This window comes from Leptonychotes weddellii, chromosome 7, assembly GCF_054177405.1.
Source record: "Leptonychotes weddellii isolate Sample4059 chromosome 7, ASM5417740v2, whole genome shotgun sequence".
Lineage (NCBI taxonomy): Eukaryota > Metazoa > Chordata > Mammalia > Carnivora > Phocidae > Leptonychotes > Leptonychotes weddellii.
Window position 1 is genome coordinate 120,087,776 of NC_138375.1, and position 18,680 is coordinate 120,106,455.

At 37.0% G+C, this 18,680-nt stretch overlaps 1 protein-coding gene across 2 annotated transcripts in view; it reads right to left on the minus strand.

The window, feature by feature from the left end:
- Positions 1-18,680, minus strand: part of SLC12A2 (solute carrier family 12 member 2) — a 103,299-nt gene that overhangs the window by 74,617 nt on the left and 10,002 nt on the right. For both annotated transcript variants that reach the window (XM_081827134.1, XM_081827133.1), the window contains exon 2: positions 884-1,003. In XM_081827134.1, coding sequence (XP_081683260.1) covers positions 884-1,003 — 120 coding nt within the window. The remainder of the gene's footprint in view (positions 1-883; positions 1,004-18,680) is intronic.

The window sequence follows — 18,680 nt, forward strand, 5'->3', positions numbered from 1 at the left end:
CACACCCTTTAAAGCTGTGAACAAATGATACACTGTATGGTGGCTAACGTAACATAAAAAAAAAAACAAAATAAAACAAAAACAACAACAAAAAGCCTCTGAACTATGAGTTTCCCCAATTTATTTCTTCTATTGCATTTTATCATTATACATAGAACACAGTCGTCTAAAATACTAAAATAGAATGGGAAAAACAATACTATCTGGAGCTTCACATGTACCCTATTGATTAAGCAATGAAATTACTACTGGAACTGCGATTTTCCCCCTACTTCTCCCCTAAATGTCAACATGACTCTAATTAAGTGCTCCCAAAGTCCCAATGGAAGTCATTTAGTCTCCCAGTCTCCTCCAGTCAGTTAGTGCCTAATCCAACACAGAAAAACAGAAGTACATCTGAAACTTAATCACCTGAACCTATTTGTGAAGTGACCTCAACACTTAAGAAAACAATTTCTCCTTCATTCTGTTCCATGTTAACTTTCATACATTTCCCTTCAAAAAATAATGGGATAGCAGGAAAGGAGGCAGAAATAGATCAGCCTTACTGCCTGCTCAGCTTTCTTGATTCTGATGCTCCCATCAATTTAATAGTTTCATATTTAATTTCTGAAAAATGACAATATGTGAGATTTACAAGAGGTAATAAAATATAATTTAGAGGAAATCAAGTATAATATGATTCTGTTAATACATACATCCTGTTTCCTTTACTGAATTTAATATCCACAAGAAAAGGAGGTACAAGTTATTAATTTGGTCTTCCATAACACTCACATAAAAAGAGAAAGAAGAGCTCTCTTAAGAAATGATGAGAACATTAGAAAGATTTTATAATAAACATAAATGCTGTAAGTCTAAAATTCAATCTATAGGTACATACTAATACACCCTTGATCCAGCCAAACTTCACAACTCCTTTACTTTCCGCAGTGTATGTGACCACAGCATCTCTGGTTGGAGTACTTTCTTCCCCGTTGGCAAATCCATCCTCAAAAGGTTCCTGGTTAGAAAAGGAAATGTGAATTATGCTTAATTATTTAAAGTTTAAAATCACCTGATAAAGACAAATATCTCTAAATATATTTAATCATGTTTAGGAGGATACAGATTTCCAAGAATCAAGGATGTCTGTATACTTTACCTTAAAAAAAAAAAAAAAAAAGTAAAGTAATAAAGTGGAAGAAAACCTTAATTATAAGGTGTTGAAAAAATTTAAATCTTATCAGGACAGCAAACCCATTTTAATAATTTCAAATTTTAACTACACTTTGGTGGCATATGGAGAACAAATAAATACATATAGGCTTAGCTAAAAGTCAGTTCAGACCTGTCTCTTCAGCCACAACTTTATAATATCTGGTTGGCATCCTTCCCACAAATGAAATTTCAACATTAACAATTTAAAACTCCATCACCAATTAACACAGCTTTCCCTCTGTAGTCCACTACAGCAGGATTCCCATGGATCCCAAGATTCATTCCTAACTCTTGCCTTTACTCACTTTATATCTGCATGTGCTCTTCATTTTTCTTTTCATAATTTTTCTTAGATTCAGACATGAACTGGTTTTAACGCTCCATGTCTCACTGTATTTTTAGTTTTTTGTTCTCTACATTCTCCCTCTCTCTCTCTCTCCCCACCTGGTTCTCTTGTTCAGTCCCAATACACTCAAGATATATGACAAATTTCCAAACCAGTAACAGTGTGTTAAACAGGTCATGAGGGGTGAAGGGAGGTGCTGGGGCAGAGAAAATGTTTTAGATCTAGAATCATGTCCCTGACACTATCCCCATAGTTCTTCCTTATCCGTATGTCAAGAGCAGGGAACAAAATACAGCTGTGTTTCCAAAATCATTCTTTAAATGGAGAAAAGCCAAGTAAATCAGTTATTTTTTAATCCTGAAAACTACCATCAAGATTTCATACCATACTTTTTAAAGACCATTTCCAGTAGTTCATACCCTCCAGTGAATTCCTAATGTAAATTTTTTTTTATTAGAAATGAGCTATATCAAATTCTGTGTTACTGGAGAAAAAAATCTGTATCATAATCCAAACTTCCCTTTTTCCCTTGACCAGTATCTGTTAGCCAAGTAAAAGTATTTAATTCTATTTATGTATTAATGCTATATGTATCAACCTGTTATCAGCTCTTAGATTTCACATTTATACTAAATATACTAAACGACTGCTAAATCTTAAGATTTTTAAGCCATAAAAGAAACGCTTTAAGTTAGATGCAATAATTTCTTTTAGCATATCTTTTGAAAATTATTTTACCTAGACTTTTTAATGACAAGAAAACAACAATCAAATTTTCAACTAATCCTCATGTTTGCATCGAAAGACATGGCAACAACTTCAACTATATGAAACACTTGGAAAACAAGTCATTCTAAAATCAGTAAGAGCTTAAAGATGAATGTTAATGCTAACCACTCCTGATAGTTGGATTTTTAAAAACAGATAGTAAGGGACACAAATTACTATAATTTCCTTTATAACACATAGTTTCCCAATTACCTTCTACTGTATCAATGATTTCTGTACTATAAGAGGAATACCCAAGCTTATAGTATAGAGAACTCCCATTCACAAAAATTATCTGCTATACTTTCTCCCAATGATCCCAACCTGCTATACTTTAACAGATTTATTGAGATATAATTCATATAATCACACAACTCACCCAATTAAGGTACACAAGTCAATGATTTTTAGTATATTCATCAAGCTGTACAATTATCACCACAACCAATTTTAGAACATTTTCACCATCTCACAAAGAAACTCCAAGTCCATCAGGAGTCACTCCCATTTCCCCAGCTCCTGGCAATCACTTATCAACTTTCTGTCTCCATGGATTTGCTATTCTGACATGTCATATACATGGAATGGACTCATATAATATGTGGACTTTGTATGTGGCCTCTTTCACCTAGCCTAACATTTTCAAGATTCATCCATGTTACAACGTGTTTCAGTACTTCACTCCTTTTTATTGCCAAATAACAACACATTGTATGGATACACCACATTTGTTTATGCATCAACTGATAAACATGTGAACCTATTCCACATTCTGGCTACAATGAAATATGCTCCTATGAACACTGTTGCACAAGTTTTTGTGTGGACCTAAGTTTTCATTTATCATAGAAATAGCCCTAGGAGTGGAATTGCTGGGTCTCATTTTTGAAATGACTACTTCTGGTGATTTTTTTCTTCTTCTTTTGTAGAAGACTGCTGAGTGTGACTCCTCATTTCAGTCAATTTATCTGCCTATTGTTATCCCTCTTCCTCACTTAGCACCTGGTATAAACACGGAAATCAGTAACCGTATTGTTAGAAATATGTATATGTAGGGGAAAATAATGTGACCAAGGGCCTGTGTGGTTCAAGCACAGAGCATCCCACTTTGGCTTTCCTTCCACTGTTGGAGGTGCTCTAAATGGTAGAACATCAATGATGATCCCAAGTGAAAAAAAAAGACTCTTGATAGGCATGATGACTCTAGTTCAATTATTAAAATAAAGCCAGAATAAAAATTTTTGTCTGTTAACTCAATTAACTTTAAGGTAGAGAGAAGTTCCTTGATTTTCACTCTAGGATATGTAGTGTTCTGCATTTAATTTGTAAGTGGAGACTTTAAAATATTATATAATCTTGGGGTGCCTGGGTGGCTCAGTCGATTAAGTGTCTGCCTTGGGCTCAGGTCATGATTCCAGGGTACTGGGATGGAGCCCTGCATTGGGCTCCCTGCTCAGTGGGGAGTTTGCTTCTCTCTCTCCTTCTGCCCCTCTCCTGCTCATGCTTGCTCTCTCTCAAATAAATCTTAAAAAAAAAAAAGCTTAAAATATTATATAATCTTCTAAATATTACAAGAAAACATAATGTCTATAATATGCACAAAAAGACCTCTTCCTTCCCATTTCTATTAAAGATGCGTATACGTCATAGGCTATCTTTTCTAAGGTTAAGTATCAAGGTGGGTGTCTTTTTTAACACTGCAAAAGCATGCAGGCATCTTAAAATTTTTACTGTGGGTGCTTATCAGAATTCCACCACAAAGTTGAAGATCTAAAGATAATTATGTAAGTTTCCACTATACTACAAACAACTGTATTCAAAAAATGCAGATGAAGATTTTCCAGCATGTATGAAAGCAGTATTTCAAAACAGACATGAGTCCACATAAAATGAAAATTTATCTTCCTCTCCATGTTTCAACAGCTCTATTTAAAAAACTATGTTATTAACCTCTAAAGTACAATTCAAAAATTATAATCAAGCATTTCTAACTTATAGTTGAACCAATAGATTTAAATATAACAAAATTGGGTTAAATTGTATTAATTTCCTGCAGGAACAGGAAAACAAAGTAGAATACATATACTGTGTTCCTTTAAATATATTAATTCAGGATAAATAAGGAAACTGTGGTATTCCGTTTACATACAAAAAACTGTTTAAAAACCTTATAATCAGAAAATTTCACATTTACAATTATGAACTAAAATTATGCTGATACAAAGCTGCATAAATAATATCTTCAACCTACCTAACAGTTTCAAAGAAATGATCGGTTTGTGTTTTCTCCTGTTTTTCACATAATGGATAAAAGGTGAAAAATAACAACATGAACGAATTTTATGGATAATACCATATTAAATGAGGTAGACCAAATGAGCCAAATTAATTCAGACTTATTTGGGGGGAAAATCGTTCCAAAAGCAGCACAGTGATCTGAGTCTACCAAGCAGGTACTGAGGATGGGGGTAGGATCAGAATGGGGAAGTGAGGAAGAGACGGAGGAAACAATGGGAGATCCAGAGTTAGGCCCTCAGTAACTGGGGCCATTTCTAAGTGAAAGAAAGGGAGATACTAGTAAATTATGGCAGCCTGAAAAGGAAAGGATTAATTCAGTCAGACATGCTGAATTTGAGGAGTCATGAGACAATTAAAGAGTTCTATCAGGCTGTTAAAAAATTCATGACTGGAACTTAGGAGAGGGGCCAGGGATAAAGAGCAAGTGGGTGAAGCTATGGAAACAGAATGAAAAGAGAAACTTACAGAGAGAAAGCGTGAGGAGTTGAACATTTTTCTGAGGATATACAAAACACAAGAATGAGGAGGCACCTGGGTGGCTCAGTCGGTCTGCCTTCGGCTCAGGTCATGATTCCAGGGTCCTGGGATGGAGCCCTGCATCTGGCTCCCTGCTCAGTGGGGAGCCCTGAATCTGCCCCTCCCCGCCCCCCATGCTCTCTCCCGCGCTCACTCTCTCTGTGTGTCTTGATAAAAAGAAAAAAAAACTAAAAAAAAAAAAAGAAAGAAAGAAAATACAAGAATGAAAAGGAACTCTGGTCTCCACAGCCATTATTTCTTTGCAGAGAGTAGAGAAAAAAAGAGTTTTTGAAGTATAGGTAATCTCTTCTCTCCCCTGTGTATTCAAATTTCCACCTCAACTCCATCATTCTTTCTCCTTTAACCACAGTTAAATTTTACTGCAACATATAATGTATTATCTTCCAGAAAGTGATTGCTTTTCTGTTCATAGAATTGCTGCTATTCTCTTCTTCGATCTCCTGTTGAGATTGTAGGTGTTCAGATGGTTTGATAACGATCTAGCTGAATTTCTGGGACCAGACGAAACTTAGGTCTCCTACTCCTCTGCCATCTTGCTCTTCTAACCAAGGTTAGCTTTTTACTGCACAATGACTCCCCCCCACACAACCACCACTACCATCAAAAAATGCCCAGCCAAATTTGCTGAACTATAGCACATTCCTCAATGACTGCCAACCTGGCTTCACCCCACCACAACACCAAAATAGTTCTAAGACATCCCAAGACTTCTCTGCTGCCAAATCTAATGTACATCTTTCAGTCTCTGTCCCACTGGACTTATGAAATGGCATATGACACTGTTGACTACTCCGTCTTTCTTGAAACATTTCTTCAAATGCCACTTTCTCTGAGCCTCTTCTACCCAGCAATTAAACAGGAACCTTTGGTCCTAGAGCCATCTCCTTTTCTCATTCTGTATTTTCTTTCTCCAGTCATCTCACCATCTCAAGTAACCCATTGCTTTAAATACTATCTAAATGTTAAGTAATAAGCAATGGCTCCTGTTCATTCGCAGATTAGATCTACCTTGCGAGTGTGAGTCCTGAGTGTGAATACTGATGTTGCCACTTGGCTTTTTTTTTTTCTATTCTAATTCTTACCAAATAAGAAATTGTCAATGTGCTATAAACAGCAACTTTCCTCTAAATGAAAAGAAGGAAATGATTTCTCTTTCTTGGATCAGTTTTGGTGAACACTTAACTATCAAAAAAAGAATTTGACAAGAAAAACAGTAAGGTCTTAATAATTAAAATCCTTTATAATGTAAATGTATGTTAGATTCCTCAATGGACATCTTAAAAATTGCTGTGAAGTTTGTTCAGCTTCCATATCCAACAATTAAACTTGCCTTTTAATTCACCCATTTAAATATCAAATGTCATATTTCAATTCTGACCAAAGAGAAAACACTACCTGTAATATACTTGAGTTTCATCATTTTTCAGTTAAAAAAAAAAAAATCTCATGAAATCAAGCTGTTTCTTCCCCAACAGAAAAATTTTCTTCAGATTTTTAGAGACAACGTATGATGAAACCAGATTTGTTTTCATAACATTGGACAAAAATCAAGCTTTGGAAAAAAATACTTGACCAGGTTTTTTTAAAAACTGCCATCAAAAACTTTAATACTGCTTCAAACTAGCTCTGTAACCTGGAGTGCAAGGTTGTCATCTGTGTACATCCTTCTCAGCTCCCAAATATGCACATCAATGTGCTTCTCATTGTTAAATGCTTTAGTTCACGTTACATTAAATGTCAGTGATTTTCTTTGGACATCCCAGTCACTAAATCCACAGAATTTTCATTTCCAGAATAAAATGTAGCACAGGTGGTCTTCACAACTATACAGACAAGGATGTTAATACAGAAGAGGACTGTGCAGTGATACGAGTTAAGTTCTGATCACGTTTTTTGCACGGTAAGTTGATAAAGGTGTTTATCGTTGGGCAGAGAAACATCAAGACTGTTTAAATAGTGCAACCTCTGAATACAGTTAAAATACTAATAAAACACATTTCTAGCAATGTTTATTACCAATCTATTCATTTTAATACAAATTCAATTTTTATAGTTAAACTGGTAAAAACCTGGTAAAAGTGTCTTTGCTCAACAATTTCAAGTCACAATAGGCAAAAGATAATGTCTGAGGTTTTATTTTGTTTTATTCATTCGTATTTTAAAGAACTGAGCAAAGCTGTACCTAGGTGTCTCTTTAGGCCTAAGGCTGCCACAGTACTGTGTCCAGGGAGACTTAAGGATGCTCAAATATGGACACTCTACAAAAGAGAAATGTTCCAATCCCTTAACTGTATTTAATATATTAAAAAGTCCAAAGTAAGTCTTAACATTCTTCTGTTACTTGAAGATTCTACATTTATAAAAAGCCGCTTCTGGGCATAAATCACAATCACATCCTTCTACTCATTCATTTAACAAATATTCATTTATCAATTTTATCAATCACCCTAATAGGTACTTTCCAGCCCTCTTAGACTTGTTATTTTTATAGTAGAGGCTAGAGATGAATGGCAGGTCCTCCACCTTAAATGTGGGACATTTTCCACTATACCAAAGTAGCCGCTATTAAATTAAATGCTTAACTCGGTCAAAAAAAAAGGTTAGGGTCCTTTTCAATAACACCCTCTATTTCAAGTCACTGCCTTTCCTTAAACAGTAACTTTCCCAATCTATAAAATGGAGATAATAGTCCCTGCCCACCAGTACCAGCCCCTTGGGAGTCTTGAGGCTCTCTAAATAATGATCACTTTTTATTTTTTTTTTTATTTTTTTTTTTTTAAAGATTTTATTTATTTATTTGACAGAGAGAGACACAGTGAGAGAGGGAACACAAGCAGGGGGAGTGGGAGAGGGAGAAGCAGGCTTCCCGCCAAGCAGGGAGCCCGATGCAGGGCTCGATCCCAGGATCCTGGGACCATGACCTGAGCCGAAGGCAGACGCTTAACGACTGAGCCACCCAGGCGCCCCAATAATGATCACTTTTTAGTAACACAGCCCCAGAAAGCAGTTGACATTTCTAGCTTGATGCTATAAAGCCAGCTGATAAAGCCTGATTATAATCTAGCAATTTAAATTTAAATGAGAGTGCCACGTTAGAAAGGTGAGATTATGACTCACCTATGGCTATGTATTTCAAAAGAATTAGAAAACTTATTCTTAGGTGTCCTGGTTTTTCAATGCCTGACCACTGTTCAACAAGAACAAGATTACACACTCAGTTGACCCTATCAGAGCAAGGGCAGCAGTTTCCCTAAGACTCCACAAGCTCCCAGTGCCCAGGCAATGATGCTCCCGTGGCACCTGCTGGGGAGCTCTGACCTCTCCCAGCACCGGAAGACTAAAGCCCTTACCAGTAAGCATCACTTAACTGCTCTCGCAACTAGAGATCCTCTTCCTTTTGTCTGCCTACTGCCTCCCTGAAATACATACTGCATTAAATCTTGATCACGTTTTATGGACCCACTGTGAGTCTATGTTTCTGTGTAAAGGTCCATTTATTTACAGGAACAAAATTTGCTTTTGGCATCACCTCTGCAACTAGAAAGTGGTTCTTACGCTAATATACTAATTTACATAGTTAATGTGAGGATCACATAAGGTATTCTTTTACAAAAAAACAAACAAACCGAAAACCCAAGGCTGATTATTCACTGAAGATAAAGCTGCAAATAAAAAACTAGATTATGACATAGTTTTAGTTTTTCAGTAAGACAAGGCTATATGTACTAACTAATCATTTTCTTGCTGCCATAAAATAGGACTAAAAAATTCATTTACCCTGCCAAATGTTACCCTGCTGTCTAGCATTTTAACCTATGAAATAAAATTTAGATCTCATTCACAACTGACCTCCTTATGCAGTACATCAACCTTACCAAATAATCCAAAGTGACAGGAAAAAACCAACGTGAACAGGAAAAGAAAGTGGAGGTGGGTGTGTCAATACACAGCTATAAAGTTTTAATGCATTTAACAATTACTTATTCAGAAGAAGGTGCTAGGTACAGTATAGTAGCTGTGGTAAAGAATACAGAAATTTAAAAATATGCTAAAATGTTTACCCTTAAGTTGTCCAATTCCAAATTATTCTGGCAGATGACACCATCTAAATGCTAAAAAATTCTGCTAATTACAACCACCAAAAATGTCACAAGTCCAACATTAAGGGAGATCTCACATAAATAAGACCAAAACAATAATTTCTTCCAAAAGTTAAGTTTTAAATTCCATCCCATATTAATGCTTGCACTAAAAGAAAAACAAGATGGAAAAGCTTATTTAGCAGTGTCCCAAGGTGCCTTAGTACACTTAGTTCCCTTTATTTCCCTATGTTTCTGAGCAATCCCCTATTTCCTCTAAGCACATGAACATTTGGAAAATATAACAGAGATAATGGCTTCTTCCCAATTACTTTCTAAGAGTTCAATTCTGGATGAGAATTGGTTTGTGGGTTAAGAAATAGTTTGATTTTGTATATTGGGGGGTAAGGTGAACCCTGCACTGAATCTGACCCAATCAATTCAAGTCTACAGTCATATACACCAGAATTTTTCTACTAACTGTGCCAGATACAATAAAACAGTTTTTCCTGCTTTCAATAAACAAAAGTTTCTTATAAAATATAAGTTGTACATAATCTAGGTCTGTTTACTCATCACCTTTGCGATAAACTAAGAATTCTTAGTATATGAGACCATCATAATCTATCTGGCTTACTTACTTTATTATTTATTTATTACATTTTTATTTTTTTAAAGATTTATTTATTTGAGAGAGAGAGAGAGATCACGAGCGGGGGGGAGGGGGAGAGGGAGAAGCAGACTCCCCGCTGAGCAGGGAGCCCGATGTGGGACTCGATCCCAGGACCCTGGGATTCTGACCCGACCTGAAGGCAGATGCTTAACAGACTGAGGCACAGAGTTGCCCCCTGTGTGGCTTACTTTAATATAAACAGCCACATTTACCAAGAACCTACTGTGTGGCAGAGAGTTCCCTAAATGCTTATATGTCCTATTTTCCTAAATTGGCACATCTTTGAGAGGAAGGTATTATCTTCCCTTAAAAAATGAGGAAACAGTCTTTTGAGAGGTTGACACATCCCAAATCATGCAGTCATTAATGTGGCAGTGAAAAGAATCTTCTAAATGGTAGAAGTCCACATATTACAGTGAGCCAGTTAAAGTATTTTGGGCTAAGTGACAAAGATAGACAAATCACCCAACTCAGGAAACTGGTCTGCTCAAACTTCACAATTCCCCCGCCGTTTTCACTCTTCAGCATTGTTTCATCTTTCCCTCCTGCCTCTGCTTCCAAATCTAAAGAAGCTTTTGACAGGAAAAAAAAAAAAAAAGACAGAAACTCTGCACTGGATGGCACCACAGGGGATTATTTCTAAATCTGTTTGTGCTTTGTAGAAAATCCCCCAGGGTCTACAATATCTACAAAACTCTTTGCCCTACAAGATTCTTACAGACAGCTGCACTGGACCACCTATGGAGGAGAAAGAAGGGCCAGCATCCAGACACAATCCATCTGGAAAGGCATGTCAAATGTTTAAATATGAAATTATGTACTAGATAGAGCTGTGTGTGTTACTTAACTTCAGAAGTGTATTTGGAGGCTATTGTGGTATGGAAGGTAGGTAACATTCAGTTTCTACATTATCTAGGTCTTCCTTTTTCCACTTAAAAACCACATTGCCTCCTCCAGCTAGCAAGTCCTTTCAATCAAATGTTCCAAGTCATACAAGTTTCTTTCATCCTTTATATGCTTTACCATTGTAACCTCTTGACCCCTGGACCCACCTACACATCCATGTTTTGTTATCACACAAAGATTTGACACAATTGAAGAAAAGGTAAACATTAGTCGGTTTTAGAAGCTACTGTGTTTTTCCAGTCACAGATCACTTTCCTATTAATTTGACTGTTAAGGATCAAACCGCTAAAAAGTTCTGCAACTTACCTGGTACTGAAAAATGTGCTTACTAAGATAACTTCCTCTCTTCACTATTTCCTTTAGTGACAAATGATAAGCACTTTACATCAACTAGGGTTGATGCTAGATAGCATGGTCTGAGAAGAGAAGCAAACTTCTGGGCCCAGCTTTATTTAAGCCAATCAAATCACTGTTAATGACAGGCAGAGGAGTGAAAATCTTTATTTCAGGACACTATTACTAAATAAGAATTATTCTTTGTTTACAATCAGTTTATTATTGATTTAAAAAAACCCCAAATTGGGGCGCCTGGGTGGCTCAGTCATTAAGCGTCTGCCTTCGGCTCAGGTCATGATCCTGGGGTCCTGGGATGGAGCGCAACATCGGGCTCCCTGCTTGGCGGGAGGCCTGCTTCTCTCTCTCCCACTCCCCCTGCTTGTGTTCCTGCTCTTGCTACCTCTCTCTTGGTCAAATAAATAAATAAAATCTTGAAATAAATAAATAAACCCAAAATTACATCTAAAAAATGTTAAAGTTCACGCAAAAAAATGCAATTTAAATCCTAAAAACAAACTTCTGAACTAATAATAAAGACACTTTAAAGACAAAAATCTCTCATATAATTTAAAAGCAACTGTTTACTAAGATAAGCTAAAGTATTAAATTAATATCCTGAAACATAGCCATATCAGTAACTAAAAATGTATGTTTTCATATGTACATTTAGATGCCAAAGTGGCTGGGTTTATTCTAACAATTTTTTCATCAAGTACTAGCCAATTATATCATCCCAAAGCTACAAACATTTCCTATCCGTGCTGTCGGTGATTGGTGTATTCAGTGTAATGCTCCCCATACAGACTACTCTCTCAAAACAAAGTATTGTTTTACAGAAATCCAATCTGCTCTGGTTAACAATGGCCTATTAATATCCAGTGGCATTAATGCAAAGCTCAAAACTCAAGTGCCACAGATAAAAGTGGATGGTGTGATCATGTGACTTTACAATGAACCAAGTCAGCACTGCTGATTACAGTCAAAGAATTCAGTACTCTACCTAGCCCATCACGTTCTTTACTAGCCATTCAAGACTGAGTTACAACACTGTGCATTAAAAACAGCATAATGTATGCATTATTTCAAATCCCACACAACTTGCTAACTTCAACAAATAGATTGAATCTAACTCACCAGAAAACTTATGCCTCCCACTATCAATTAATAACATGACTCTGTGATGTACATTTCAAATTATTTTATTTTTAAAATAAGAAGGACCCAAAGTTTGTCAAGGATAAAAATACATGACCAGTGGCATGGTAAGTGGGTAAAATATTGGAAAAGCAATATAGAGAACCATGTGATAGAAAAAACTATAGTTAGGGCATGGCGTGCACTTGGTATTTCATGTACTTCTCACTGAATTATCATCTTTCTCGTTTTCTATAGCAGGAAACCAAGGATCAAAGGGGGCAAGTCCTTTTTCTGAGGGTCACACAAGTATTAAGTGGAAAGGCCACGATTTAAATCCCGAATGACAGCTCAACTACACATGCATGGTAAAGAACCTAGGGCAGATGGAAAAAAAAAAAACACCACTTGATAAATACAGCTGCACTGGGTGAGATCCTTTTTTAATGGAGACCATTCCCCAACTGTGTGTAACTCAAATGGATGGAAGCCTTAGTAACTAGAAATATCAAAGAAGACAATCCAAAGCCAAGAGAGGAATTGGAAATTAAAGTGGCAATCTCCAGAGAAAAAAGGGAATGATGTCAAAGGTAAGCCCCAAATCTTTTTTTTTTTAAATTTTTTATTGTTATAAGCCCCCAATCTTGACTAACCATTAAATTATAGGGGGGACCTCCCCAACTCAAGGAGGAAGGCTAAAAAAGCAGCAGCTGAAAACCAAAAAACGGAACAGATATATCAGCTACCACATAGCTGGGAAACAGGAACCAGTTTGCAGTCTCAACCCAGGCAACTGAAATACCTGGTGGAACAAAAAACAATAATCCTTAAAAGAAAAGAAAATAACCACCGCCACCCAAAGGCACTACAATGTAATACCTACATGTTCAATTTTTACTTCCAAGTATTAATAAACGGGGAACTATAACTCATAACTAGGAAAAAACAATCATTAGAAATTAATGCCAAGTAGGTCCAGGTGTCAGATTTAGTTGATAAAGACTTCAAAACACGGGCACCTGGGTGGCTCAGTTGGTTGAGCATCCGACTCTTGATTTCAGGTCAGGTCACGATCTCAGGGTCCCAAGATCCAGCCCAGTGTCAGGTTCCCCACTCAGTGGGGAGTCTGCTTGAGATTCTCTCCCTCTCTCTCTGCCCCCCAGCCCCCGCACTGTCACTCATGCTCTCTCTCTCAAATAAATAAATCTTGAAAAAAAAAAAGAAGACTTCAAAACAGCTATAATAATATGTTAAAAAACTAAAGGTGAATATGGTATCAGTGAATAATGGAAAGGGAATCTCTATAGAGAAACAGAAGCTGTATTTTAAAAATTAAGAAATTCTAGACCTGAAAAATCACAAAACCTGAAATGAAAAGTTCATTAGATGGACTTAATAGCAGAAGGGAAATGGCAGGAGAAAGCAGTGAAAAGCATTAACTTACAGACAGAAGAAACTTAACAAATCCAAAAAACGATACACACACAAAAAAACAGCCCCACGCACAAATGCTCAAAGACAAGTAAAGAGAAAATGATATGGTTAATGGCCTTCTTATCAGAAACAATGGCGGTGAGAAGACAGCAGAGGTGCATACTCAAAGAGTTGAAAGAAAACCCTGTCAACCAAGAAGACCACATCCAGCAAAACTATCTTTCAAAGTGAAGTGAAATAAAGACATTTTCCCATTAACAAAAAGAATTTTGTTACCAGTTGACCTCCTTTACAAGAAGTACTGAAGGAAAGAAAACAGTACCAGCAACACGGATCTACAAGAAGAAACAAAAATGAATGGAAATAAATGAGTATAAAATACCATACATCTACTTTTCTTTTCTTTTTTTAAAGCCATATGGTTGTTGAAAGCAAAATGTACAACACTGTACTGGGGTTTCTAATTTATGACAACCAGAGCACTAAGGAAAGGATTGTTTTAAAGTTCTTATATTTTAGCTGAAGAAATTCAATATTATCTCTAAGTACAGCAACCACTGAAATAATAATGCAAAGAAATATATCACTGGAAAGTCAAGAGAAGAATTAAAATGGAATACTAAAAAATATATGATTAGCACAAAAATTGTCAGGAAGAGAGGATTGGGGGATCACAAAACAAATGAGGAAACAGTGAACAAGTATCAAAAATACCAAGCCTATTACAACCAAATTGCAATAGATGTAAGTGGACTAAATAAGTCTACAAGAGAAAATGCAAGTTTTGGTATAAATATCATATGGGTACATGTATGAGAGTATTACCCAAACACTCACTTAAACAGAAGATTATTGTGGGTGACAGAAAACTTATATTACTTATTTACTAATGATTAGTTATTTAATGCTAGGTGGGAAGAGTCAAATAAAAAAACTGTGGTTTTAAAATGCACATAAAGGGATGCCTGGGTGGCTCAGTCATTAAGCATCTGCCTTCGGCTCAGGTCATGATCTCAGGGTCCTGCGATGGAGCCCCACATCAAGCTCCCTGCTCAGCGGGAAGCCTGCTTCTCCCTCTCCCACTCCCTCTGCTTGTGTTCCGTCTCTCACTATATCTGTCAAATAAATAAAATCTTTATAAAAAAATAAGTAAAAAATGCACATAAAAACACAAAAATTTTGTAAACTTTCCCTATCTTCCAAAGCTTCTATATTTTCTTTTCATAATGAAATAATAACAAACATTTTAAATAAAGTACAAAATGAAACCCCTGGAGTACATTCTTAAAGTGTTAGTTTTAAAAAGGATTAATCCTCAGCTTCTTAAAATTTGATATTCTAAGATGACTTGAGACTGAAATTTCCCAAAATTGTGTAGTTCGTTGACTCTCTTTTGTATTAAGATTTAAAACACTGTTTTAAAAAAATTTTAAAAATAAAACAAAACACTGTTGTAAATTTGTGCCAGCACTATGCTGGATGGAGATGCTACAAAAACCAAAACTCGGGGCGCCTGGGTGGCCCAGTGGTTAAGCGTCTGCCTTCGGCTCAGGTCATGATCCCGGGGTCCTGGGATAGAGCCCCGCATCGGGCTCCCTGCTCCGTGGGGAGCCTGCTTCTCCCGCTCCCACTCCCCCTGCTTGTGTTCCCTCTCTCGCTGTGTCTCTCTGTCAAATAAATAAAATCTTAAAAAAAACAACAACAACAACTCAGGAGCTGTTCTTTAGATCCATTCTAAAGGGCTACTCTAGACTGCTATTTACTGAGAACTTTGTTTCTGCTTTTCATGATTTTCTTTTGTCTCTGATATGCTGGCTATCTCTGGATCCACCTCTGCCATGTTCATTTTCCCTTCTAATCTACTTTGCGCCATATTTGTTATAACTGTGCGTAAAGTGTAACTACACAATCCACAAGTATAGGTATAGTGAATCCCTCTTAAGTAAAAGAATTTATGTTACTGTTGTTGCTTTAATTAAGAGACCAGCTTTTTTTCAGGTCAGCCAATCTTCCAAATAATTGGGATTGAAACAGGTGAGGCTATTTAGCGATTTCTCCAAGCCTACAAACTTATAAATTTGCCTAATATTATTCTAGAAATTTACAGAGTAAATTTATCAAGTAATTTATCATAAAGCTTCATTTCTAAAATGATAGAGCCTGCGTGTTTATGTCTGAAACCATTAGGTTCTATAAAAGAGAGGTACGAGGCACCTGGGTAGCTCAGTCACTTAAGCATCTGACTTGATTTCGGCTCAGGTCATGATCTCAGGGTCATGGGATCCAGCTCCACGTTGGGCTCCCCGCTCAGTGCAGAGTCTGCTAGTCCCTCTCCCTCTGCTCCTCCTCCCACTCACGCACGCTCTTTCCCTGTCCCAAATATATAAGGTCTTTCAAAAAAATAGAGAGAGAGAGGCAGTACATTTCTCGGGAATAAGTCCAACTATTCCACATGAACTCTTCAGGATTCAGACTTATCCCTTAGTACTTATAATATGTCTGATTTCCCTACAGGATTTTAATAGGCCACTGAATAAACAACATACATGTTCGTCCTAACACCTCACATGTGAGCTTTCAATTAACATGCCCACGTTTAAAAACAGCCATCTATCACTTACTGGCTATGAGACTTGGGCAAGTTGCTATCAGCCTCTGAATTTGTCTATCTACAATTTACCTGGTTTGGAAGTTTATTGTGCCCAGACTATAGAAAGCTCCTGAAACATGGTAGATATCCAATAACTGCTAACTTAATGCAATTCAGTATACAGTTATTGAAAGGTTAAAGTCAGATCTTTTTTTTTTTTTTAAGATTTTATTTATTTATTTGATAGAGAGAGACACAGTGAGAGAGGGAACACAAGCAGGGGGAGTGAGAGAGGGAGAAGCAGGCTTCCCGCTGAGCAGGGAGCCCGATGCGGGGCTCAATCCCAGGACCCCGGGATCATGACCTGAGCCGAAGGCAGATGCTTAACGACTGAGCCACCCAGGCGTCCCAGCTCATGGATTTTTTTTTAAAAAACATTTTATTTATTTATTTGACAGGCAGAGCCACAGCGAGAGAGGGAACACAAGCAGGGGGAGTGGGAGAGGGAGAAGCAGGCTTCCCGCGGAGCAGGGAGCCCGATGTGGGACTCGATCCCAGGACCCCGGGATCATGACCTGAGCCGAAGGCAGATGCTTAACGACTGAGCCACCCAGGCGCCCCATAAAGTCAGATCTTTGATAGTTACCACTTATCTATATAAGGGTATTCCAAAGTTGAGTAACACCACATCAAAAAAATAACAGATGTACTACTGTTATAGATATAAGCAAAGTGTAAGACTCTCAACATGCTCTGGGACACTGGTTCTCAAACCCGGCTCTCTGGAAATCAGGAAAGCTTTTTAAAAACTACAGAGGAGTCTGTAATTTTTGTCCAGGTGATTCTTTTAGAAATTTGGAAATCACTGGTCCATAAGAAAAAGATAAGGAGAGAGAGACCTAGTTTCAAAAAGATTCAGCCTCACCAAGTACTAGTTGTGTGGCTTTAGGCAAACCACAATCTTGTAAAATCAGACTGCTACTCCAAGACCTTCTTAAAACCTACTTCCTCCAAAGATAGATTTGAAGACCAAATATAGATATATAAGTTAAACTGCTCTGGAAACTTCAACACTTTATACAATATTAAGAAATTCTTCGTAGCCTTTCCAATTAAAGACCCAGATTTCCATTCTCAGATGGAAATAGATACATTCCACTGATTCGGCAGACACTTCATGGATGGACTAATATGTCTAAACATCTTTATGTAAGAAGGATTCCATGCAAAATTACAAGAAAATTTGACTCTAATAATTTTAAACTAGTGGTGACTATTTAATATGGAGGAAAAGAAAGGAAGAATGAAAGAAGGAAAAAAGTCCCTTTAAATATCACTTCCCTTGACAACACTAATTGATCTTTCTGTAATGAGAAATGTTCCAGCTCTCCAGTGGTCCAATATGGTAGCCATTAGCCCCATGTGGGTATTTGAGCACTTAAAATGTGGCTCTAGTAATTGAAAACTTGAATTTTTAACTTAAATTCAGACTTAGTTTCACAGCCACATATGACTACTGGTTACAGTATCATAAAGTACAGCCCTAGAACATTTAAAAATGTAGGTCTTCTGGGAGATGCATATGGATAGGGAAAGGCAGAGGAAACAAAAACTTAGTAAGATTCCTTTTATAACAAACTTTCTTAGGGGCACCTGGCTAGCTCAATGGGTAGAACACGATGAGACTCCTGATCCAGGGGTTGTAAGTTCAAGCCCCATGCTGGGTGCAGAGATTACTTAAAAATAAAATATTAAAAAAAAGAAATTTCCTTATGTAATTTTTTTTGAAGATTTTCTGACTAGAAAAAGATACATTCATACAATAAAACTGACGAGTCCAAATCTTTTCTACATTATCTTCAACAACTGTCTGGGTATTTTAAAAAGCAAGCAATGGATCATGGGACACTACATCAAAAACTAATGATGTAATGTATGGTGATTAACATAACATAATAAAAAAAGAAAAAAGAAAACAATAAAAAAATAACAAGAATTTATACAGTATTAAACTATAGGATACTGGAATTAGCACCAACTGAGAGAACATTTGTTCCAAGTTCCAACCTTGACTCAGGCAGTTACAAGTCCTGTGATTCTGGACAGTTACTGAGCTCTTCTGGTTCTTTTTTTTTTTTTAAGATTTTATTTATTTGAGAGAGAGAGAAAGAGAGAGCACAAGCAGGGGGAGAGGCAGAGAGAGAGGGAGAAGCAGACCCCCCACTGAGCAGGGAGCCCAACATGGGGCTGGATCCCAGGACCCTGGGATCATGACCTGAGTCGAAGGCAAACGCTTAACCATCTGAGCCACCCAGGCGCCCCTGAGCTCTTCTGCTTCTCAAACTCCAGATGTGAGTTTTCAGGGTAATCTGTCAAATG